We start from the raw sequence: 27,002 nt of genomic DNA, 5'->3' as shown, positions 1-27,002 counted from the left end.
ACATTTGTCACGTCTGTTCCCCTGAAGCAGAAATAATTTTTTGCGTTCGAGTCATTCGTTCATTCCGTGACCGCCCCATAGACTGCATGCAGTGTGGCTGTAACGTGATGAACGAACGACTCGCACCCGAACACTCGAGAGATGAACTAATCATTTCTGTTTCCGGTACTGCATGGTGCATTGTCTATGGGGCGGTTACCGGAAGAACGAACAACTCGAACCTGAAGACTTGAGAGATGAACTAATCATTTCTGTTTCCGGTGCTGCATGGTGCATTGCCTATGGGGCGGTCACCGGAAGAACGAACAACTCGAACCCGAACCCTCAAGAGATTAACTAATCGTTTCTGTTTCCAGTATTGCATGGTGCACTGTCTATGGAGCGGTGCACGGTCAAAAATGAACGAACTCGTTCAAAAATGAGACAACTTGTTGATTCTGTGTCATATTAAAGATTTGTTCAAAATTATCGAATTGTTTATAAATGGCACATCACTAATATAGATGGAACCACGTTGCCGCGTTTATGGACAACACCGAATTTCATGGGGGGAAAAAATCTCTTTTTCTTATTTTGATAATTTCTGGCTAAATAATAAAGTAATGTCCCGTAACTAGTGTATTTTACAAAAAAGTTGGCGGTTGGAAAAATTTCTTTGATCAGACTATGATTTAAATATGTTTATTATGTAATCCATCAGGTCCAGTCAGAAGTTGAAATAATCAAAGTGATAAGAAATGTTTTAACCCATCAAAGGCCTAATAATGACTTTGAAATGTATTTCAATCATAAAGAGTGAGTGACTTGATGTTAAATCAGCATTTAAACATGATTATGTTGTAATAGTACATGGATTATTTTATGAATGAGAAAATAATAGGTGAATATTAATGTAGGTGAAAGTAGGACAGACTGGTGGGACTCCAGCTTGTGGGAAATCACTGAGCACATCTGTTTTGCTCTGTTTTCCGTGTTGTCCTTTTGTGTTAAGGATATCGGTCTCGTGGTGCTTGATACTGCTGAAGTGTGGTGCACAGTGCGCTGGAGTTCTTTCAGTTGTGTGATTGGGAGCGTGTAGGTTAAGTGTCCTTGCTTGACTGGTTCCACTTGGCAGGGAGCGACTTATCTGGAGCCTAACATAGGGATTCTTTAGTGTTTAGCTCCCTACATAACGAGAGAAAGTGTGAATGATGAGCTCCAAAAATTAGTTTTGGAGACAGTATAAATGTGAATGAGCTCCATACATAAGGAGACGAAGTGTGATTGATGAGCTCTAAAAAATTAGTTTTGGAGACACTGTAAATGTTGCATGAGCAAGTGTGTGTGTGTGTCCTTATCTGTGCCTGTGTGTGTGTGTGTGTGTGTGGAATGGAGAGAGAGAGATGCTGATGTGTGTGTGTGTGTGTGTGTGTGTGTGTGTGTGAGTATATGAATGTGCCTGTGTGTGACCTTGAGTCTGTGATAAGAAGAGAAAGAGAGAGAGAGACGCTGGTGTGAGCATGTGTGCATGCTCCTGTGTGTGTCTGTGTGCATCTTGATGAGTGCATGTGAGTGTGTGTGTATATGCGAATGAGGGATTAAAGTTTGAATGCGTTTTAGATAAAAGTGAAAATGATTTATGGAAAGCTGGAAAAGTGTTATTCCTGTGAGTAATACTAGAACAGATTGTTTGGTCATTCTCCTGGTTGTCGTCGTTGTGATCCAGGAAGGGAGACTAAGCCTTTGTTGAGAAATTAATGAACCAGGCTTTCAGAGCGTTGAAAAGGGAGTCCATTGGACCTTTCACCTATATCCCATAAATTAAGTGATAATAAAGAGGTTTTTCTTTTCATGCCTCGTAAGCACAGAGATAAAAAGAAACAAAACCTAGATCAACTAAAGAAGAGCAGTTAACATCTTTGTTTAATATTTTTCATACAAGGAGCCCAGATTATAGAATATATGGTCATTTGACCTCATATAGAGAATTTACACATCCTTTTGGTGTAGTGGTAATTAGAGCTAAAGTTCGTGCGGTAGTAAAATAATGAAGTAATAAGCCCAGTACATCAGTTTGTGTTGATGCTCCCAAAAGGGACACGCTCTTAGAGGAGCTTGACTTAATTTACTTTATATGAAATTATATGTAGTATATAAGGGAGGAGATCCATTTAAACCTATTTTTATCCTACCAATAGTAGGAGAAGTTTCGTATAGCATGCCTTATATTGAACATTGGGCTGAAGGTCTGATAAGGGAAACATTAAAAAAACACACTGAGTGTGCAGCAGAGTGCATTAGCTGACTCAGAAGAGCAGATAACTGCACTCAAAAATAACTCATTGGATGAACACAATTTAATTGAGGGCAGGATTTCCATCCAATAAATATGTATTGCCCCAACTTATAAAAAACTGATACATGCAATGAAACATAATTGAGTTGGTAATTGGTTTAATGCTTGTAGTAAATGGCGCTCCCCAAATTAAACTAACTTGAAATAAATCTCATAGATAGTACATTTTATATTAGACTAGTTAAATATACATATGTATTACTCCTAATTAGATTATACAGGTGCATCTCAAAAAATTAGAATATCGTGGAAAAGTTATAATATAAAGTATATTCTGGGGTTAAGGTTAGGGTTAGATAATGATTATCATCATGATGATTACGGCTTACAGCTCATGGAAATCAAAAATACAGTATCTCAAAATATAAGAATAAAGAATTTATAATACAGAAATGTTGACCTGATATGAGTTCTAATGAGCTAATTAACTCAAAACACATGCAAAGATTTCCTGAGCCTTTAATCTCTCAGTTTGGTTCAGTACACACAACCACAATCACGGGGAAGATGAAAGTAAATTTTGCATTTTATTTGGAAATCAAGGTCCCAGAGTCTGGAGGAAGAGTGGAGAGGCACAGAATCCAAGCTGCTTGAAGTCCAGTGTGAAATTTCCACAGTCAGTGATGATTTGGGGTGCCATGTCATCTGCTGGTGTTGGTCCACTGTGTTTTCTAAAGTCGAGAGTCAATGCAGCGTCTACCAGGAGATTTTAGAGCTGACAAGTTTTATACTGACTTCCTTTTCCAGCAGGACTTGGCACCTGTCCACAGTGCCAAAACTACTAGTAACTGGTTTGCTGAGCATGGTATTACTGTACTTGATTGGCCAGCCAACTCGCCTGACCTGAACCCCATAGAGAATCTATGAGAGACACCAGACCCAACAATAAAGCTGAGCTGAAGGCCGCTATCAAAGCAACCTGGGCTTCCATAACACCTCAGCAGTGCCACAGGCTGATTGCCTCCATGCCACGCCACATTGATGCAGTAATTAGTGCAAAAGGATTAAAGCCCCAACCAAGTACTGAGCACATAAATTAACATACTTTTCAGATGGTCCACATTTCTGTATTATAAATTCTTTATTCTAATATTTTGAGATACTGAATTTTTTATTTCCATGAGCTGTAAGCCGTAATCATCAAGATTAAAACAAAAAAAGGCTTTAAATATTTCACTTTATGTGTAATAAATGTAGAATATATGAAAGTTCCACTTTTTGAATTAAATTACAGAAAAAAAAAAACTTTTCCACAATATTCTAATTTTTTGAGAGGCGTCTGTATTTAAAGAAAGTGAACAAAATTTAAATGGGTCATATCTATGAAGGCCCTGAGTAATTTTTTTGAGTGTGGTACAGGTGGCTAAGAGTAACACAATATATGTTAATAAGGGAAAAAGGGTGGAAAAGAGTGAGTCGTATGCACTTCTACCATTTAAACTAAACAGTATTGTTGTACACAGTAAAAAAAACATAAATTCAATAGATTGTTTTGAATAAAAGTTAGTTAAATAAGACTAAATCTCAACCTCATATACTCTATTTTTTAGTTCTGTATTATTGGAATTATCAATCGTTAGCACAGATGGGATTTGAACATATTAGGTTAGTGTACACCACAAATAGCCCTAGAGTTGCTAGAGTGATACTGAAATGGAAAAGTTGTTAAATGACACCAAAGGACAAAAAGTCCTTTTGGTGTCACAGCATATAGCCAGTTGATAACTGTGATTTCATTGACAAATGGTTTCAGGTCCCAAATCCAGTTCCGCATGTAACCCTTTATGTGAACAATGGATGGGAGTCAAAAGACTAAGAACAAATGATGAAAAAAGCAGAAAAAGGTGAGTGGAAGGCCACAGAGCATCCTTTAATTTTCCATTCAGCAGACAAATTGTACATTAAGATTATAGTAAAGCCGGCTGACATGTTTCCCCTGGTGCATGAAGGGCAACCACATGACTGTATAGCAAACTCATTAGCTGTTACCAGACTTCGACCAGACTTAGAGTACACACCTATTGCAGATGCAGATGTTGACTACTTTGTAGATGGATCATGTTTTAGAGATCACTTAAGTAATCAAGCAAGGTACTCAGTAGTAAAAAGACAGAAGGAGGATTTTTTTTACTGTACTTTCACAGCATTGTAAACAACCATGCTCTGCTCAATTAGCTGAATTAAAAGTTCTCACCACAGTGTGTCAGTTAGCTAAGGATCAGACTGCAAACTTATGTACTGTCTCTGCTTATGCCCATGAAGTGTGCCACCTGTTTGGGGCTGTCTGGAAACAAAGAGACTTTAGAAAAAGTGATGATCCAACATGCTGAAAAAAAAACAACTGTTCGGTTGATTTCTGCTATGATGCATCCTAGGCACCTAGCAATTATTAAATGTCAGGCACACAAAAAGGGCAATGAATTTGTCATTAAGGGCAATAATTCTGCAGATAAGAACTTATAAGATATTGTCCGTGTCCAGGATCAGGCAGTTCCCTATGAACAAACAGTGTGGCTACAGAGAGGTGCCACTAGAGATGAAAATGGCATTTAGCATTCACATGAAGGACATATGTTTGCACCTACCACCCGTCTCAATATTCTTATCTTGGATGCGCATGGTTTTGACCATTGCGCAAGGGGGGTGGTGATAAGAAAAATAAAACAACGAGGATACTGGTCTCTGTATTTGCAAGTGTGAAGTTTGTGCTCAAAATGATGCCAAGACAGGGCATATAGGACACAAGCAGCAATAGGACACATACCGTTACCAGAAGGACCATTCAAATTATGTGGACATGGTGAAAAGTGTGGGAGGAAAAAGATAAGCTAATGATAATAGACTAATTCAGTAGATGGGTTGAAGCAGTACCAACAAAAGATCAGGCTGCAGGAAGAGTGATTAAATTTTTGACGAGAGAGGTAATTCCTAGATTTGGTATACCAACAGAAATCAGTTCTCATAATGCCTCAGCATTTGTTCAGAAAACAGTAAAACAAGTACCACAACAACTAAGAATAAAACATACTAGGGGGTTTTTTATCACCCTCAATTGCAAGGGATGCTGGAAAGGGTGAATAGTCTTTTTAAGTCTAAGCTTAATAAGATTTGTTCTGACACTAAACTTAACTGGGTTGATGCCTCACCTCTTGCACTAATGAGCTATCGCAGGCAGACTAAAAGAACTATGCATCTAACACTGCATGAAATGCTTACGGGTCGACCCATGCATGTGCCATATTGGAGTGGCCCCTACGAAGGACCGTCTCAAGAATAATTGCAAATGGAACTTAAGACTTATATGCAACAACTAACTGTTATACATGAAGCTATCTGTTTACAGGAAAAGAGTAAGGAAACACGCGAGGAATCAGAAGCACCCTGACTAGTTTTTGCTGGAGATGAAACAAGATGTGCCAAAAGAGGACCTAAATGACATTTGGCTCAATTTGGCTGCTGAGTCATCAGAGGAAAAAGATACAAGCTCCTCAAGCGAGGATGAAGAAGAAGAGCAATGAGCCATGCCCTGGGTGTACGTGCTGGCCTAACCTCTCCCCAAGGGTGATCCTCTATGATACGCAGAGTATCTTGGTTGAAGATTAACATCATTGTGAGAGAAAGAGACTTTATGTTACTACTTTTAAGTTTTATTATATTCTGCTTTGACATAATCACTGTTGTATTTGATTTTGATTGATATGTTTTAAGTTAATCATTGGTGTACATAACCACAGGCAAGCGCTGAACTAAATGCACGCTCATGCTTATGACATGTTTTATTCTTCTGAGTGTAGGGATTAGGGAGACAGGATCTTTTACTCCTTCCTAGTCAAGCATGGAAGGAGATGTTTGGTCCTATACTCCATAGTAGAACAGTTTCAGGATTTGGTTGCTGGTAAAAGGTTAGAGTGATCTGGAATTGATCACTATTTTGTGCTAATTGAAAGGACTGAATGAAAGGACTGAAAGACCGCTGTCTTGAGGTTGGTGGGACTTAGTGAGTCCCAAAGGAGGGAAATATATAGAGGAATTTCTTTAATCAGACTATGATTTAAATATGTTTATTATGTAATCCATCAGGTCCAATCAGAAGTTAAAATAGTCAAAATGATTAAAAAAAATGTTTTAAGGCCTAATAATGACTTTGAAATGTATTTCAATCATGAAGAGAGAGTGACTTAATGTTAAATCAGCATTTAAACATGATTATGTTGCAATAGTACATGGTATATTTTATTAATCAGAAAATAATAAGTGAATATTCATGTAGGTGAAATTAGGACAAATTGATGTAACTCCATCAATACTTGTACAAGTTAGAAAAACATAGGATATGCACACACTGATAAGGCCACCTGTATTAGAGAAGATGCACCAATGTTCAAAGACGTGTGGGAGTTAGTTTGCAAAAAGACCTCCTTTATACTATTATCAAAACAGATGGATGGGCTGTAGAGAGTCTTGGTTTTGGTGGGGTTTAAAATAGTGTGTCGAGATGGGGGCAGGGAGTTACTTTGCAAACCAACTGGGCTCTTGTTACTATTGAAATAAAAGTCTAATTTCTTTTTGCCATTAAAAACCTCGAGCCTCAGAAGTCTTTATTTTTACTGAAGAAGATTCCACGACATCACCGGCTTGTCTAAGGAGCATGGCTTATTCATTCCCATGCTGTCAAAACACGCCTTTACTGCTCTACAAGGTACAAAAAAGCTGATCAACTACACATTGGTGAGAAATCACCAAAATCAGGTCTCATGAATGTACATAAATTTTAGGTGGTAGTGAGAGGTTTATCGGTACATTATAAATGAGAACCCTGAGAAAATTGTGGGTTTAAATCCCATTTACGCCATCCATCCATCCGTTTTCTGTTCATTATCCTACACAGGGTCGTGGGGAAGCCTGGAGCCTATCCTGGGGAACTCGGGGCACAAGGTGGGGGACACCCTGGAGGGGGTACCAACCTATTGCAGGGCACAACTGCACACACATTCACACACTACAGACAATTTGGAAATGCCAATCAGCCTACAACGTAGGTCTTTGGACTGGGGAGGAAACCCCCTAAGCAAAGGGAGAACATAAAACCTCTGGGCACACAGGACAGAGGCAGGATTCAAACTCCCAACCCTGCGAGGCAAACGTGCTAACCACTAAGCCACCATGCCCCCCACCCGTTTATACTAGTGTAATAAACAAAAATCCTACAACTGATGCATTTATCTTAAAATATAACTTGGTCTAGCAGCAGGTAGTGTTGCTGCCTCATGTCTTCAGGGTCCCCAGTTTGATCCTCAGCTCAGATTACTGTATAAGCATGTTCTCCCTGTATCCACATAGGTTTCCTCTGGGTTCTTTGGTTTCCTCCCACTTCCCAAATACATGGAGCCATAATTTAAATATTGTGCAGCTCAAGTGATTCAGTTCACATTGCCCATGACTCATTCACTCCATTCACACTGGCTTGTACACCATTCGTTCAATGGATTTTAAACTGAGCGTTTAGTAAATTACACCAATTACCATGCTTTAGTAAGCTTTTAACCTTTGACTTCTCTTCAGCGCACCATCGCCTCTCATTTAAATCCATGCAGAGAGAAAACAAAGATGTGATAGACAGCACAGCCTGTGTTATAAAGAACAACCAAAGACTTTCAGCTGTTAAGTTTGTCAATGGCACAAACTCAGCGGACTTTATATAAGATCATGATCAGCTCAGAAATGTACGGACTCACTCATTTTGTGCTTTGAAAATGACATCTCCATCTTCAAATATACCTCCTCTATATATACAGACTACATATACATACTATATATATATATATATATATATATATATATACAGTATCCACAAAAGTGAGTACACCCCTCACATTTTTGTAAACATTTGATTATATCTTTTCATGTGACAACACTGAAGAAATGACACTTTGCTACAGTGTAAAGTAGTGAGTGTACAGCTTGTATAACAGTGTAAATTTGCTGTCCCCTCAAAATAACCCAACACACAGCCATTACTGTCTAAACCACTGGCAACAAAAGTGAGTAAACCCCTAAGTGAAAATGTCCAAATTGGGTCCAAAGTGTCAATATTTTGTGTGGCCACCATTATTTTCCAGCACTGCCTTAACCCTCTTGGGCATGGCGTTCACCAGAGCTTCAAGGTTGCCACTGGAGTCCTCTTCCACTCCTCCATGACGACATCATGGAGCTGGTGGATGTTAGAGACCTTGTGCTCGTCCACCTTCCGTTTGAGGGTGCCCCACAGATGCTCAATAGGGTTTAGGTCTGGAGACATGCTTGGCCAGTCCATCACCTTCACCCTCAGCTTCTTTAGCAAGGCAGTGGTCGTCTTGCAGGTGTGTTTGGGGTCGTTATCATGCTGGAATACTGCCCTGGGGATCATGCTCTGCTTCAGTATGTCACACTACATGTTGGCATTCATGGTTCCCTCAGTGAACTGTAGCTTCCCAGTGCCGGCAGCATTCATGCAGCCCGAGACCATGACACTCCCACCACCATGCTTGACTGTAGGCAAGACACACTTGTGTTTGTACTCCTCACCTGGTTGCCACCACACACCACAGGACATGGTTCCAGTAATCCATGTCCTTAGTCTGCTTGTCTTCAGCAAACTGTTTGTGGGCTTTCTTGTGCATCATCTTTAGAAGAGGCTTCCTTCTGGGACGACAGCCATGCAGACCAATTTGATGCAGTGTGCGGCGTATGGTCTGAGCACTGACAGGCTGACCCCCCACCCCTTCAACCTCTGCAGCAATGCTGGCAGCACTCATACGTCTATTTCCCAAAGACAACCTCTGGATATGATGCTGAGCATGTGCACTCAACTTCTTTGGTCGACCATGGCGAGGCCTATTCTGAGTGGAACCTGTCCTGTTAAACCACTGTATGGTCTTGGCCACCGTGCTGCAGCTCAGTGTCAATGTCTTGGCAATCTTCTTATTGCCTAGGCCATCTTTATGTAGAGCAACAATTCTTTTTTTCAGATCCTCGGAGAGTTCTTTGCCATGAGGTGCCATGTTGAACTTCCATTGACCAGTATGAGGGAGTGTGAGAGCAATAACACCAAATTTAACACACCTGCTCCTGATTCACACCTGAGACCTTGTAACACTAACAAGTCACATGACACCGGGGAGGGAAAATGGCTAATTGGGCCATTTTGGACATTTTCACTTAGGGGTGTACTAAGTTTTGTTGCCAGTGGTTTAGACATTAATGGCTGTGTGTTGAGTTATTTTGAGGGGACAGCAAATTTACACTGTTACACAAGCTGTACACTCACTACTTTACATTGTAGCAAAGTGTCATTTCTTCAGTGTTGTCACATGAAAAGATATAATCAAATATTTACAAAAATGTGAGGGGTGTACTCACTTTTGTGAGATACTGTATACACACACACACACACACACACACACACACACACATTATATATATATATATATATATATATATATATATATATATATATATACTGTATATATATATGTATATATATATATATAATATACTCTATATATATATATATATATATATATATATATATATATATATATATACTGTATATACAGTCCTCTCTGAAAGTATTGAAATGACAAGGCCAATTCTATATTTTTTTCTCTATACATAGAGGACATTTGGATTTGAGATCAAACGATGAATATGAGAGGACAGGTCAGAATTTCAGCTTTCATTTCCTCATATTTACATCTTAGATGTGTTAAACAACTTACAACATGGCACCTTTTGACTGACAGGTGTTTCTTGCTGCCCAGGTGCACCATGTTAAATTGATTGTTTAAAGAATTAATAGCTCTGAATGTCTACTCTTGGTCGAGCCCGTGGTTTCACCTGTGAAGACTGCATTTGTTGTTTAAAAAAAAAGAGAAAGAAACCACTGGTGTACTAACAACCAGACATGGAACGGGTCTGCCAAGGAAAACAACAGCAGCTGATGGCAGAAACATTGAGAGAGCTGTGAAGAAAAACCCAAAAACAACACTTAGTGACATCACCAACAAGGTGAAGGTATCACTATCCACCATTCAAAGAAGACTTCAAGTGCAGAAATCTAGAGAAATATAGAGGCCATACCACATGACGCAAACCACTCATCAGCAGTAAGAATCAGAAGGCCATTGGAAGATTGGAATTCCCAAAGAAATACAAAGATGAGCCAGAAAGGTTCTGGAACCAATATTAACCTTTACCAAAGTGATGGAAAAGCCAAAGTGTGGAGAAAGAATGGATCTGCTCATGATCCAAAACATAGAAGCTCATCAGTCAAGCATGGGGGAAGTAGTGTCATGGCTTGGGCTTGCATGGCTGCTTCTGGAATGGGCTAATCTTTATTGATGATGTAACTCGTGGTGGTAGCAGCAGAATGTATTCAGAAGTCTACAGAAACAATCTGTCTTTCACTTCACAGACAAATACATCCAATGTAATTGGGAGGAACACCATTATGCAGCAAGACAATGACCAAAAAAAGCGCTGCCAACACAACTTCACTGAGGGGAAAATTGTACGTTTTTAGACTGTTCAAGTCAATCACCAGACCTTAATCACCAGTTGAGCATGCATTTCACCTCCTGAAGAGGAAAGCACATTACTTTTGCCAGGAGAGGGCAAAATGTTATCCAGAAATAATAATCACCTAATTTAAAATTAAAGTAAAAAAGCAGAGTGGCAAAAACATGAAGGGAGATGGCCAAACAGAAGAGCTAAAGAAAATGAAGATTAAGTTTAAAAAGAAGCTTCAACACTTTTTTTTTGTTGATTAGGTTGACTACCTTGTCACTGCTGTACTGAGTATGATCCACCATGCAAATAATATATCTAGTTAGTGGTGGTCCTTTTCTGTTGATGGACAGTGTATTTGTTTGTGTTTGGTTGTGTGTGTGTGTGTGTGTGTGTGTGTGTGTGTGTGTTTTTGTATATGGAGGGTTAGCTACTATACCAATATGATCTAGTTGGTAGGTTTGCCTCTCTTCTAGCCTAACCAGCTAGAACAAACCTGTAAATTTAATTAGTCATTTAAAACCAGACGATCAAACCAGACCATTCCAACCAGCTAGAACCAGTCTGGCAAGCTAGAACCAGCTTTACCAACCAGGCTAGTCAACACAATCAGTTAGAACCAGGCTGTAATTGTCTAAATCTCATTTAAAAGCATCAAACCAAACCAGTTTGACAGCTAGATTGACTCCAATCAGTTAGAACCAACCTGTAAGCATCCACAAAACAATTATCACTGAAAAAAAACCCAACCTAAAACCATCAAAACATACCAAGTGGACTAGCTAGTACCAGCATGTAAGTGGCCAAAACCCCTTGAAAACCATCAAACCAAACCAAATGGATTAGATAGAACCAGTATGTACATAAGCATAAAACCTCTCTAAACCCATCAAACCAAGCCAGCCTGTATCAGCAAGAACCAGCCTGACTATCTATAACCAGTCTGACCTCCCTGATGAAAAGAAAAACAAAAAACAATAGAAACCCCCATATAATTTGTAATGGATTTAATGGTTATAATGAGAATTGTATTGCTTTTAATGGAAACTGTAATGGTCCTTGTGGGTCTCTACTGGTAATTTGTTTCCTTCTATTGGTGACATGCTGTGTCTAGTGGATACCATTAAGGTGCAATAATGGTAATAGTTTTAATGGTTAGCTGATATTTGTAATGGTATTTGTAGTGGAAACCAATAGAATTTCTGTAATGGCTTTTATTGGTTGTTTTTTCCACAGGGCTACCTTTGGCCAAACCCCTCTAGAACCAGCATACTTAACCAACTTGGCCAGCTGAGACTGGTTACCAGTTAAAACCACCCAACCGTCACCGGCTGCTTTAAGGTGCGAGTCTATCTAAAACGTAGGTAAAGTGTATAGAAGCTAGTCCTACTTGACTGAAATTTATTTGTTGGGTTTTGCTACAATTGGTCAAAATACACAGCAAAAAATGAAGTCAGAATACTGTTACCTACTATCTGAATAAGCTGTTTCATAAATCTCTTTGGGAGGACTTAACTTGTTATTTATCTTCATTTATAAAATATGATTTAAAATTTTAGTTGAAAGATATATTTCTGAATTTTTCTGGCAGTGACCATGTTATTGATCTTGTTGTTAATTTCTTTGTGAAGCATTGTAAATATTTTTTTTATTCACAAAAACAAATTTCTCAGGATTTTGCCTAGACTTGATGTCTTTCTGGCTGAGATTCCCCATATTGTAAAATCTCTTAAATTCATTGATAACAATAAAAATAAGACGTTTCTGAAGAATTATGATCACATTGAGGAGCAATCGTTTTCTTTTTCTTTTTACCCTCTTCCTTATTCTTTTATGTTATTGTATTTCAATGCAGTGCTGTTTTCTTTTCTTGCAATAAAAAAAAAACCCATATCCAAGCTGAATAAATAAATAAATAATAATAAAAAAATAGAAGCTGTTTCAACCAGTAATCAATAATAATAGATGGTTACTCTGGTAGCTAAACCGGATAGAGTTTAATTTGTAAAACACTAGGTGCGTCCCAATTCGCCTACTTATGCACTATTCTATACCGTTTTGTAGTATAAAATTCCAAATAAGAAAAGTACACTTTGGACACTTCATGCACTCAGCTGTCGCAGCTTTAATTACGTAGCGGAGGGGGAGGGGCTACCAGACTCCGATGTTGAATGAAAAAATAGCCTTATAAAATTCATACACGGTTGAGTACATAGTGTATAAGTGCATAGTGTATAAGTGCGTCATTTAGGACACAACTACTGCCTCCCTCCTGCTTCGCTTCTGTTCTGTTCCTCGCGCGTCGCCGCTGATCATCACCTGCGCAGATGCTCGCGCTGCTCAGTCGTGCTCGAGCCTTTCAGATGTTCGCCGGCGTGTACAGATCCGCCTCCATTTTAACAGCGTACCGGCGAAAACACACGGATTAAGAAAATTCGTCTGGCTTCCGAGATTAGATTCAATTCGCGTCGTTTTCCCCCCTTTCCCCTCGTTGGACAAGCAAGACGCTTTTGTTTCCTGGAGGACAAACCGGCAGCAACATCCGCGATATAACTGCTGTATACCACCCCCAACAAAAAATGTCTACGCTTAGGCTCTTCAAATGACAAAATGTAATGAAAAATTCAAAACATAATTCAAATCCAAACGTCATTCGGGTACAGCGTAATATCCTGGCGAAGTTAGCGACTGCAGGAAGCCTGCGAGCAGGTAAGGATTAAGATGTGTCTTCTCTAAAGGAGGTCTGGGTTGTCATTGTTTCGTTTTTCTGACTAGATTCAGGAGAAAACAACTCTGTTGTGAGATAGGTACATGAGATATAATCATGTTTGGAGGCTGAGCTGGCCTTTTGTTTGTGATGTGTTGATTGCGTGTGCTCACAGGTGACAGGTTTCCTGCCTGCACCACTGCTCTTTCAGATAAACCGACGAATTATTGCGTCATTACGTGCGTATCTGCATATTATTACGTCATTACGTTTTAAAAGCCAGTAACAAAGAATCGCTGTTACACATAGGTAATAATCTGATGTTTATCACCTGTTCTTGCTATGTGTGAAAGGATTCCATTTGTTTGCTTTAGCAGAAAAATCCACCCTGAACAATGTGCATATTTATCTTTATAATTAACAAGCTTAAAAAAATTATAACAATTTAATGTTAAGTGTCGCACTCATTCCCATGTGTTTAATGATGACCAAGATTTATTTTGTGATGAAATTCTGAGTTGACTAGGTTAATTGAAACTTCTTACACTGGAATGTTGTTCGATTTGATTAATGGTTCTGCTTATAGTAACCTGCAGATAGTGGCAAATTAGCTCTCACATAATCTCTACAATCCTTTAGTCGGTCCAGCTCTTTCGCCTCCCCATCTGTATTCCCTGCCTCAAACAGATCGGGTTTCATTGCTTCAACTTTCATGCTGGCAGTGAGAACTGCTCCTTATCTCTTAAAGATTATGTGAAGTGGACTAGAAACGTGACTTCAGCACAGCGGACAACTGCTAAGTTGGTAAGTGTTGTGTCGTTGCCAGTTTTTTGTACTGGTTGCACAGGAAGTATACGCTCATGCACAGATTATTTCCTGATGACTGAATGCAGGTATGCTCAATAAAGAGTCCAAAACCAGGACTGAACTAAACTACAGCTGTAAGGTATTAATCAACAAGCAGTGTTAACATTGATTTGTGATTTGGTGCTGAGCAGAAAAAGAAGTGATCAAATGGGTGGAAAGCCGAGTCTAAGCCTAGAAAATTTTAACAAGGAGAAATTGCAGTTAGAGTATATGGCAGTCAGAGGAGTGAAGAAATGAAGAGAGAGCAGGTCATGAAGGACAAATAGATTGCTGGGAGAAAGACTATAAGTGAGGACAGCAATTTTGTCAGAAAGAGCAAGCTCCTCAGATTAAAGCAGAAATGACATTTGAGAATGTCGTGCAAAGACGTTTGAGAGAGGCTGGGATGATCCGTTGCATAAAAACAAGCTTACAAAATTCAACACAAAAAAAAAGCAAGAAAAAAGATTTTGACTTTGCTGGAGCGTCGAAGGTGATGTTGAGTGATGCGTCCAGGTTTCTTCTCCAGAGAAGTGATAGACGATTCTGTGTGAGGAAGATGCTTGGAGAAGTGTTTAAAGCAGCTGTTGGGCCATGAAGTATTTCAGTGCACCAGGCCTGAAAAAAATGCTTTTAAAAAATGTTTTTAAAAATGGCCATAGTTCAGCAAATCTAAACATAAATCAGTGTAATGTCTGCATCAGGCCAGAGACTTCACATTTATTGTTTATAATCATAAAATAATACTTACTGGTTAAGCATTAAAATGTAACTGTTATCAGCATTCAATGATGGTAGTTGCTTATCCCGGCCAAAGGCTAAAAAATGGAATGTTAGTTGAATACTCCTAGTTTAAACATATGTGCACTTAGCTAACTGTAAAGCATGGTCATGTTGGGATTATGCTTTGGGGATGCATCATAGCAAGGTGATGGATTAAAAAAAAAATATATATATATATATTTTTTTATACAAAAGTGGATACTTGAATGGTGATGTTTGCATGGACTTACTGGTGGACTCTCTGATCCCAGCTGTGTGCCGTAATTCAATGACTACAGTGATTGATCCAACAAGACAGTGCAAGGTGCCAAAGTGGGAATGGTTTGCGGAGGTGAACATTTAGTTCAAGTTCAAAGTTCATTTAGGTATTGAAATGGCCAGGTCAGTCCCCTGACTTAAATCCTACTGGGAATTTGTGGGCTTACATTATTCAGAAGCAAATTCAAACACTATGGTTAGTCTGTTGAGAGTAGTGCAGATTGCATGGGAAGCTTTTAGATCGCTTAAAAAAACCCCCAATGTATTAGTCATTGTGACAGAAATGTGTTGCACCATTCTTTTTGACTGCCAGTGTATATTAAACCGCTTTTTATAAATTAAACATGATGATGCAAATAAATTTGAAAAATAGGCAAAATGCTTTCTCCCTCTTCTTACACACACTTCCATATTTTTTAGTTTTTTTCACAGACCTATGTGTTAGACAATTACCCTGATGGCAATTATACACATACTATATATGTGTGTGTATATTACACACACTCTCTCAGCAAAAAAAAAGAAATGCCCCTTTTTCAGGAGACTGTATTTTAAAGATAATTTTGTAAAATCCAAATAAGCTTTACAGATCTTTATCAGAAAGGGTTTAAACAATGTTTTTCCTGCTTATTCAATGACCCATATACAATTATTGCACATGCACCTGTGGAACAGTCCTTAAGACACTAACAGTTTACAGGTGGTAGGCAATTAAGGTCACAGTTACTATAGCTAAGGACACTAAAGAGACCTTTCTACTGACTCTGAAAAACAGCAGAAGAAATATGCCTAGGGTTCCTGCTCACCTGTGTGAACATGCCATAGGCCTGCTGCAGGGAGGCATGAGGACTGCAGATGTGGCCAGAGCAATAAACTGCAATGTCTGTAATGTAAGACGCCTAAGACAGTGCTACAGGGAGACAGGAAGGATAGTCCTTGCAGTGGAAAATTACATGTAACCATGTGTCCCCCCAGACATAATCGAGAACTTGAAAATGCCTTGGTGGAAGAGTGGAGAAACATCTCACAGCAAGAACTGACAAATCTGGTGCAGTCCATGAGGATGAGATGCACTGTAGTACTTAAAGCAGCTGGTGGCCACCAGATACTGACTGTTACTTTTGATCTCAACCTTTGTTCAGGGAGTCATTATTCCATTTCTGTTCATCAAATGTCTGTGAAACTTGTTCAGTTTATATCTCAGTTGTTGAATCTTTTTATGTTAATACAAATATTTACACATTTGCTGGAAATAAAAGCAGTTGAATGTGAGAGGACATTTCTTTTTTTGCTGAGTGTATGTTTGTGTGTGTGTATATATAAGATAGATAGATAGATAGATAGATAGATAGATAGATAGATATTATATTACACATTATACTTTTGGTTCCCATAAAGAGGTACAAACATGCTTCCACCGCACACATATAGCCCAAAGGCCATTTCTTTTATGTATGTGTGTGTGTAACATTGCAGTTTGTCCCGAAATGTCAGTGTGTATTTGCATCCTTGTGTGAATTTGACATTCTCGCCTCTCAGAGGGCCACATTTAGAGAGCACATGACCCTTTCTGCTCATAAACATGCACACACACGCGTACAGACACACACATACACTCACACAATTACCAGAATTGTCTAACCCTGATACTTTAATTGGAGCAGGTCTAATTTGGCCCATTTAAAAATATTCCACATTCAGAATCTCTCAGTGATGAGATTTGTGTGTGTGTGTGTGTGTGTGTGTGTGTGTGTGTGTGTGTGTGGGCACACACATGCATATGTTCATCAGTTGATGACCCAAAATTAGAAAAAGCCAGAGGGGAGTTTGCATTCTCATCCCAACGTCTGCAGCCTCTGCTTATTATTTTTCTCCAACCTGGCATTTGAACACACCCTGTACGCTGATGATCTCTGTGTATACAAAGGTCTATTTATCTGTACATAGACGAGACGACGTGAAATATATCAATTATGAGACGCAATTACTCAAGCTAAACCATCTGCACTAAATATAGAGCCATGCTGGAGTTTTGATTTGGTTTCATATAGCCAACACATTCACACAGAGAGTCTGAGTAAGAGAGACTTGGGGCTAGGTTATGCTTGACCATGCTACAGGATAACCACACAGACACTTGGTGCAAGACACACAGAATGTTTTGATACTATAAGGATTATTGTACTGTTTGAGGAATAATCAATATTAACATCATAGTGCCATCTCAGAGAAGATCTGGTGAGTGGGAGCATATGAAAGAAGTAGCAAGAGGCTGCTTCTGGCTCTTCTTCCTTGTTGAATGAAGATCATGGTCTTAATTTGGCTTACAGAAAAGTGGATGAGAAGAGGCATAGTGTGTGTACACATGTACAGTGGTGCTTGAAAGTTTGTGAACCATTTAGAATTTTCTATATTTCTGCATAAAATGACCTAAAACATCATAAACTTTCACACAAGTCCTAAAAGTAGTTCAATAGAGCCCAATAAAACAAATAAGACAGAAATACTACACGGTCATTTATTTATTGAAGAAAATGATCCAGTATTACATATCTGTGAGTGGCAAAAGTATGTGAAACTTTGCTTTCAGTATCTGGTGTGACGCCCTTGTGCAGCAAATAACTGCAACTAAACATTTCCGGTAACTGTTCATCAGTCCTGCACATCAGCTTGAGCCCATTCCTCAGTACAGAACAACTTCAACTCTTGGCTGTCGGTGGTTTTTCTCACGTGAGCTGCTTGCTTCGGGTCTTTACACAACATTTCTATTGGATTAAGGTCAGGAGTTTGACTTGGTCATTCCAGAACATTAACTTTATTCTTCTTTAACCATTGTTTGGTAGAACGACTTGTGTGCTTAGGGTTGTTCACAATTCATTGTTCCATCAATGATGGCAAGTCGTCCTGGCCCGGATGAAGCAAAACAGGCCCAAACCATGATACGACCACTAGAATATTTCAAAGATGGTGTTCAAATTCATGTTCAAAAGTAATTATCATACATCTGTCATGAAGCTCCTACTCTGGTTAACCCAAAATTAAGATCATATGTGTATGTGGGATTTTCTTGACATCTTGTGTGTATTAACATAAAATCTCCCACTATAAATACAAATTAGTATTGCAACTGTTATTATTATTATTATTATTATTATTATTATTATTACACTTGTACACAAAACGTTGTACTTTGTGCTTGTTATAGTGCCCACTCAAGCAGAAACATTAACGTGGTGTGTGATGTGACACTACTGCAGGTGGTGTGGTTGTCATGGCCACCGTCATAGCCCTACTATCTATATCCCAATGTTAACGATATTGTTTTGTCCTCTAACACTTTTGAAAATATATTGATATATCTCCAAAACTCAATACATCTCCCAGTCCTATCAACAATAATATAATTCAAGAATTGTTATTGACTGAAAGCAGCAGCAACAATAGTGTATAATGCCTGGATGGCTGTAGTAACTGGGCGAACATCTGGTAATGGAAGATAAAGGAAAAAATTGTTCACCAGCAATATCCAAGCCATCTGTGAATGATGCATTGGCCCCAGACAAAGCCTACATTTTTTTAACAATGTGTTGATCAAATTTCACATATCAGTATACCTTCAGAGCCTTGATTCAGCCTGGGCTCAGGACAGCTTCCAAGGTAGTTCACTTTTGACGGCAAGGTTGTAACCAGGACAAGGAGGCATTTCTACTTGTCTGTCAATCATGTTGCCTGTCCATTCACCAAGCCCCCTATCTTGAACTAGCATTCAGGCTGTCTTGCTTAGGCTGTGTATGTGCATGTTAGGCTTTGGAAGGAACTCTGAAGGAAGTGGTAGTTGTGGCCATTTAAATAAAATATACAATTTCAACAATTTGAAAAAACAATGTGTCCAAACAGGAAATGCAGGTATACAGTTGTGCCCAAAAGTTTGTATACCCCTTGCAGAATCTGCTAAATCTTAATACTGTTAACAAAATAAGATTGAGCATAAAACTCCCATGTTGTTATTTATTTAGTCCTGTCCTGAATAAGCTATTTCACATAACAGATGTTTTTATATAGTCCACAAGACAAGACAGTAGCTGAATTTATAAAAAATTACCCCGTTCAAAAGTTTACATACCCTTGATTCTTAATACTGTGTTGTTACCTGGATGATCCACGACTGTTTTTATGGTTTGTGATAGTTGTTCATGAGTCCCTTGTTTGTCCTGAGCAATTAAACTGCCCACTGGTCTTCAGAAAAATCCTCCAGATCCTGCACATTCTTTACTTTTCCAGCATATTCTGCATATTTGACCCCTTTACAATAGTGGCTATATGATGTTGAGATCCATCTTTTCACACTGAGGACAACTGAGGGACATTCACTAACGATTTACACCGATCATCTTGTTCAAAAGTTTACATCCCCCTGGCTCTTAATGTATCGTGTTACCCTCTTGAGCATCAGTGAATGTTTGCACCTTATGCAATAGTTCCTCAGTTGTCCTTAGGTGATTAGGTGTCCTTAACAGATTAGGTGTTGTTATTTAACAAAGAGAAATTTATTATCATTGATATGGTGAAACTTTCTGTATTGTGTGTAATGGTCAATAAGAGCCCTTGGGACAGAGGACTTGCATTTTCCATTTTTTCTGTAACATAACAAGCTGGATGGTTTTTCCTGTAACTTCAAGAGAGAAAAAAACAGAGATTGGTGAGGGAACTGTTTATAGGTGCTATAATGTAAGTGGATATAACAGGACCTAACTTGCCTCATAGATATTTCTCAACGTTAATTGTAACTATAACAGTTAAAAAGCACAACATGTCTTTTATTGATAAATAGAAAAATTTTAATTGTTAGAAGATCACTGTGGACTTCCTGTCGGACCGTGTCATACCTCTATGTTGTGGATTATTTTCTATAACGGCATGCCCTGATGTGTTTTGTTCCTTACTTAAAGGCTGGATACTCCAAAAGAACACAAAGAAAAAACTTTGTGTTATCTTTTGGTAACTGATGGATTAACAACAGGTCTTGGTAGTGGATTCAGGGTTTTGGATCCTACTTTTCTATGGATGACTAGGTAACAAAGCCTATCAGGGCTTTTAGCTGTATTATGAATATCTGGTCTTTTCTAAATTTAAAGACGTGTGCAAACTTTGAACATGAGAGTTCAGTGCTTTGTAGAATCTCTATATCTTACTAATCAGAGCTCTCTTATGTTTCTGTCTTCTATTTCTGTGCAGGAAGCAAGTTGGCACAGATGAGCTACTGCAACTGAGAATAACACATCAAGAAAGATCGTTAACACATTGGGACACACACATAGCCGTCCACCCACTGACACACACACACACGCACACACACGCACACACACACACACACACACGCGCGCACACACACACACACACACACACACTTAAACACAGATGGCACTAGAAAACTCCACATTCTCTTCTCGGCCAGAGTCCCTCTCTCTGCCGGTCACACAGAAAGGGGAAGTGCCTGCTGAGGAGACCAAAGAAGATGCTCCTGCCACTGGAGTATTTAACGTATCGGAGGAACTCGGGCATGTGGTAACCACAGAGACATCATCGCCCCCACAAGTGTCCGGTAATAACAACCTGTCATTCCAGGACAAGATGGCTGCCCGGGAAGCACAAGCCAATCAGCCCCGAAAGAAGCTGCAAGGGGCAGGGCAGGAGTGGGGAAAGTTTGGCTGGGGTAAGAAATTTCACCATCTTTTAAAAATTTTGAAAACAGGTATTCGTACATGTTGAATATTGTTTTATCATTTCTCATCCGTTTATAAAAGTGTGCATGCAGTTACACAGGCAAAAACAGACACAATGTTTTAGATGTTTTCTGTTGAACTGCTTGATGATAATGTGTACATGCATGCATGCATGTGTAAGTGCGTTTGCAAAGAAACATAGTCTTATAACATATTGCATTATGCTTTTCTTCATCCAAATTAGTGTATTTATCCACACAATCTTGGCTCATTGCTCATTTAGTATATCTGTTATTCTGTCTATTCTTTTTATTGTAATTCCAATTTCTCTTACTCTCCTTCTGTCTGTCTGACTTTCTTTTTCTGTCTCACTCATCTCCCTGTTCTGTCTCTATCTTATCCTTTGTCAGTCCTTTCTCTATCTGTCTCACTCACTTGCTTTATTTCTTGTTGTATGTCCATCCATCCTCAATCATTTTTCTTTGTCCCTCTCTGACTTCCTCCCTATCCTCTCTCCAGCAGCACGCAATAAGCGTAGGAGGCAACGATACGTGGAGAAAAATGGCCGCTGTAATGTACAGCATGGTAACATGCGGGAAACATACCGCTACCTGACGGACATCTTTACCACTCTGGTGGATCTGAATTGGCGTTGCTCGCTCTTTGTTTTCGTCATGGCGTATGCAGTCACCTGGCTTTTCTTTGGTGCTATATGGTACCTTATTGCATACTGCAGGTATTTACACCACACACACACACACACACACACACACTCATAGGGATGCATCTGTACGTATACCTGTATCAGATCCCTGGCCAATATTTGCTCATTTACCTGTTCTCATAAAAAAAGCTCTAAATCCAACTGCAAACTGTCTTCTGTGAATCAAAGAGGGGTTACTACAACATTTTCCTACAATACAATTAACCTGATTGCAAGCACAAGGACAGGCACCCTGAGTGAGCAGAGCAGTATCAGAAAGTGTGGTCATTAAAAGTGAGTATATGGTGCCGTGAATTGCGTGCATGCAAAGGTATTTGCCAGCATGGAGCAGTGAAGTGAGCGTGCAAAGAAACTGTCAGGTGTGAGATCTTGCATATGCACATTGAAAACAAGTTATCTTAGAGCACACCGCCATCGCATCTCTAATGTTTCACATAAGCTCATGTCAGTATCAATCCATATCAAGTATTAGCTGATACTGAATTCTCTTTCAAGCATCAGTTTCATTAACTCGCTATGGGATACACTACTCTGCATAGTCCTCAGAAGCCCTTATTTCAATACATGTATTGGTTCGAGGAGGAGTCACTCTTCTCCAGCGTTTAAGGGCCGATGCACCATCACCCTGTCATTCAAATACCCAGTCTCCCTTTACTCACTCACTACTTTACTCAAACAGCAGATTCACTCAGCGTCCAATGACCTCGAGTTAGTGAGCAAGCTAGCAGCAGCTAGCACTTGGCCGTAGTCGCTAGTCTCCAACTACCTAGTGAGTGAAAGTTTAGCAAAAACCTTTCTCTCTATGGTTGATGCAGCTTCATCCCACACCAGGGATATGGAAAAGCCTCCCACTTTAGGGTGTCCATGTGGCCACACTCACACCAGATGAGCATCGTGTCTTGGGCTGTGACATGCCCTGGTGGCATTAACCTTACCAACTTTTGCGAACATTATACACACCTCTCCCTGAAGAGCCTCTGACACAGACTAGCGTGCCAAACTAGTTTGTCAGACCAAGACCCATTGCAGGGGGCCACGCCAGGTCCTTCAGCGATAGGTGAGGATGTTGCAGAGCTTACAACTGATGCAAGCTATGGAGATCAGCTCAACGAAACTGACCCACTAGTGTACACCTGTGACCTGGCCTAATGCACTCACAGAGACCACCATTTCTTGTTATGAAGGGATTGGCTACCCAAAGCCAAACGTGCAGCAGGACAACTTCTGTCTATTTTTCCGCACTACAAAGAGGAAATCACCCGCTTCTGAAACAAACCTGTTTCTGCCATAAACTCCATCCACAGGGGTTCTGTGTTGGATTATGTGGACATGATGGAAAACTTACTTTCTCACCTGCCTCCAGCACAATGGCTCAATGGTGAGCATAGTAGCTCAACCCCTCTAGCCTTTCTCATAAATAGAATGTCCAGCTGCTGGGTGTTTTGGTGGATCCTAAGGGCTTGTTCAGTACCCTCCATGCAACAGCACTGTGAGGAACAGAAAAGAGAGGGTGAAGCTCTGCAGGTATGCCTCTCCAGGAAAACACAGCTGCCCCATCTATGGCCAAAAATAAATTTTGGGTGTTTCTATTGGGAACATTTTTGCAGCGTTGAATTAGGCCTCTCTGCACACTTTTGTAAGATTCTACAGACTGGATATTACTGCACCCATCATGGGTCACATTATGTTAAGTGCAAGGGTGACTGAATGATGTGGCATGCGGACCAGTTTTTGAATCGCCCCTGGACAGAGGTGTGGGCATCCCAGATTGTGATGGCCGATCTTCAGAATGAGTGCCTCTGGCAATACAGGAGTAAGCATATCCTATGGTGAGATACTGAAATGAATGCTTGAAAGAGAACTTTAGGTTATGACTGTTACCTGGTTCTCTTAGAGCAGTGAGGTATCTCATCAGAACACCCTCCTTGTGCAAAGCGAGAGAAGAGGTCTGCTGGTTTGAATGACGAAGTGACGTCAGCCCCTAAAAAATACGAGGGAAGAGCTTCTCCTCCTTGACGCATACGTCATGGCTGCCAGCCAACAAGAGTTAGCTTATTGAAATAAGGGCTTCTGAGGACTATGCAGAAAGGTGTACCCTGCAGTGAGACCCCTCACTCATAAGAACCGGAGTTACGGCCATTACCTAAAGAGTTTTTGATATCAGTATAATTTTTTTAAATAGAAAGATTGTCCATTCTTATGGTGCTAACATACACTAAATACAAAAGCATTTATATTTTAAAGGATTATATTCCTCAGGAACTGTTCCAGTTATAAACCCAAATGTACACAAATACAGGCATATACACATACCCACCTGAGATTAACCTGCAGTCATCTGAGTGGGTGGGTACTAGAGAACATAAAAACAGCAAACTCCTACTTTCTCTCTTTCTCTTGCTCTTAACCTTTCTGACTAAATCTAGAATTTCACCACTGCATTCCAGGATCAAAGTCTCTTACTAAATAAAGTAATTATTTTAGTATTTTATTGTTATTTAAATATAGATTTCAGATTCAAAATAATATCCAACAACCAGTGACATATCAGAGTGTGGGATTAAAATAATTACCCATACATTAATCATTATTTTGTCAGTATTACCAGTAAATTACCAGGAGAATCATTTAATTGCAGTTCTATTTGTCATATTAAATCCACTTTCCCCGCTCTTCTAGCAGTTAACTGTATATATACGTTCATAATTGGATATCCAAATAATAAAATAAGAAAGAAGGCATATCCCTAGTAAAAGTCCCACCCCACTGTCATGGTCACAATGAAGAGCTCCACTTAATGCATACACATACGTCTAATAAGATATTTATTCAAAGCCTTGTTAATTTCCCCTCAAGATTTATTTACGTTAGCTATACCCCTTTCATTGTGGCTTTTTCAATTATAAGCTTAAGCCACTTTGTAAACTGTAGTCTATGTGGGCTTAAATAAAATTCGTCTGCTTGTTGCAATAAATCCTGTAAGAGTTAGTCCAGGCTCTCCTGTCTCTAAGGAGACGCAACTCTCCAAAAGGCAAGTATTATTGTACATTTCCAAATGGCATGTAAAAATATACCTGTTTCTGTTTTACATTTCCAGCATTTATTATCCAATGTTAAACCCAGTAATGGATGGCCATATCAGATCTGAGGGCTAAAATCTAATATCTGTCTATAGCTCGACAATGAAACTATTAGGATTTAACAGTGAGGTTGTATCAAAGGTCTCTGCGATGGCATAATGAGAATGATCTGGAACAAACCATTATACACCCACATAAAGACAGATAGGCAGCTGCAGTCATGATTTCGAATTTTTTGTAAGTGCTTCAAGTCTGCAATGCTCTACTGGCTTTCTTGCCGTGTTTCCTCTGGACACCAAAAGGTTTACCCTGTTTACTACTTAAATTGCTCTTCTGTTATCTGCCCCTTTGTCTATTTTGTACTTTGGACAATGTGTGCATAGTCTAGATACTTTTAGTTTCTCCTCCAAAGGCATTTAAAAGGATAGTTTATAATCCAACTTGTTCACTTTTAGTACACCCATGACTGTATTTCACATGCACCTTCTCAATCACTGTTGATGTGTTACAGATGTATATCAGATTTTAGCATTTACCTGTCAACATGAACAACAACACTAAATATCCTCAGTCCTGTCTATCAAAAGTGTTTATTAACCATGTGTTTAGGTTTAAATGGGATATACAGTACAAATGAGATGCATTTGTTCATATCAATTTCAATTTAACAGAAATTGCCTCATAAATGAACAATTCTAACAAGCGCTGTGTATTTGTTGTCTTGTGATTTGTTGTCGAGCTTCAAAGTTAGGCCCATAGGAAGCCGCAGACACAGGTGCAGGTGTTTGTTTTTATTGCATTCATGTGTGAGACGCTTGACTCACATGTATAGGTTGTACCAAACATAGTAAGCAGAAAAATGGTTAACCTTCTGGTGTTTGGAAACTGGACCTGGTAAAGTTAAATCCAAAACTACTCACATCTAACCGATTTAAACATCTGTTTCAAATTAGATGTTGCTTACAAGTCTATCAGTTTTAATTGCGGCGGGGGGGGCTTCATCCAGTGACATGAGCACCTGTTTGGCTTTGGCTGCAAACTCTCCCCTAGCATCAACAGTAAAGGGATCCTTGGCAAACGGCGTCACCTCTGCGGGTATATGGAAGTTATCAAACCTTGCAGCAAGGTTCTCTATCAGTTTGTGAATGAATGAATGAATTACTAAGGTAGTCTGCATTGATGTCAAATTGTTGATTAAGTTGCGCAGTGTGGGGAAGTGCAGCATTTTCGAGGGAGATAGATCGGTAGAAACAAATTTCAGTTTTCTTTAAAATCCATTCAGTTGATCCACAATGGCGTGGACAGTTTTGTTCTTTCCTTGTAATTGCAGATTAAGCCCGATAAAGTGTTGGAAAATGTCATTCAGAAAACACACCTCTTCCATGTACTCCTCATCTTGCATTCGGGATAGAAAAGTAACGGCCTTCTTGTGATTGCAGTCACGAAGAAAAGCAATGATCTTCTGTCTGAGTTCGCAAACCCTTTTCAGTGCATTCCCCATACTAAGCCATCTAACGTTGTTATGAAAGTGCAAGTCACTGTGCTCAGCTGACATATCTGATAAAAGTTTACGAAAGAAGTGATGCTGTAGACTTGATGTAGATCTGATGAAACTGATCATCGACATAATACGGTCCTTCCTGCTTTTTAACTCACTGCTAAGTTTTGCACAATGAACGCTTTGATGAAGCAAGCAGTGCAATGGTTTCATCTGAGGTGGCGGTGCAGCCAAGCAAGCAGAAAGGTCAGTGCATCTGTGATGAGCATATGTCCCTCCAGTGTAATTAGACCCAGCACATCCTTTGCCATCATTAGACACATTCACACTACATCCTCTGCCATTGGTAGACTCATCCACAGCTAGTGTCATTATGTCCACCTTTTTTAAAAAAAATTTGTCCAAAAGAGTGTTGAATAGATCATTTGCTAGAGCTTCTACTCTTCTCATAGCTAAAGTGGCAGACATAGGTATTTTCCAAATAGATGACATTATATTTTGTTT

The 27,002-nt window shown here is 39.4% G+C and overlaps 1 protein-coding gene across 3 annotated transcripts in view; it reads left to right on the top strand.

Annotated features, from left to right (window-relative positions):
- Positions 1-12,843: 12,843 nt before the first annotated feature.
- The window catches only part of kcnj9 (potassium inwardly rectifying channel subfamily J member 9), a 33,465-nt gene continuing 19,306 nt past the window's right edge, over positions 12,844-27,002 (top strand). Inside the window, exons 1-4 of one of the 3 annotated variants that reach the window (XM_053651523.1) lie at positions 12,844-13,588; positions 20,423-20,545; positions 20,709-21,186; positions 21,716-21,932. In XM_053651523.1, the coding sequence (XP_053507498.1) occupies positions 20,892-21,186; positions 21,716-21,932 (512 nt within the window). In that variant the 5' untranslated portion in view covers positions 12,844-13,588; positions 20,423-20,545; positions 20,709-20,891. The remainder of the gene's footprint in view (positions 13,589-20,422; positions 20,546-20,708; positions 21,187-21,715; positions 21,933-27,002) is intronic. The other 2 variants (XM_053651522.1, XM_053651524.1) reach the window with 2 other exon arrangements.

Source organism: Ictalurus furcatus, chromosome 20, assembly GCF_023375685.1.
Source record: "Ictalurus furcatus strain D&B chromosome 20, Billie_1.0, whole genome shotgun sequence".
In the NCBI taxonomy this organism is placed as follows: domain Eukaryota; kingdom Metazoa; phylum Chordata; class Actinopteri; order Siluriformes; family Ictaluridae; genus Ictalurus; species Ictalurus furcatus.
This window is presented reverse-complemented; position numbering and strand designations above follow the sequence as displayed.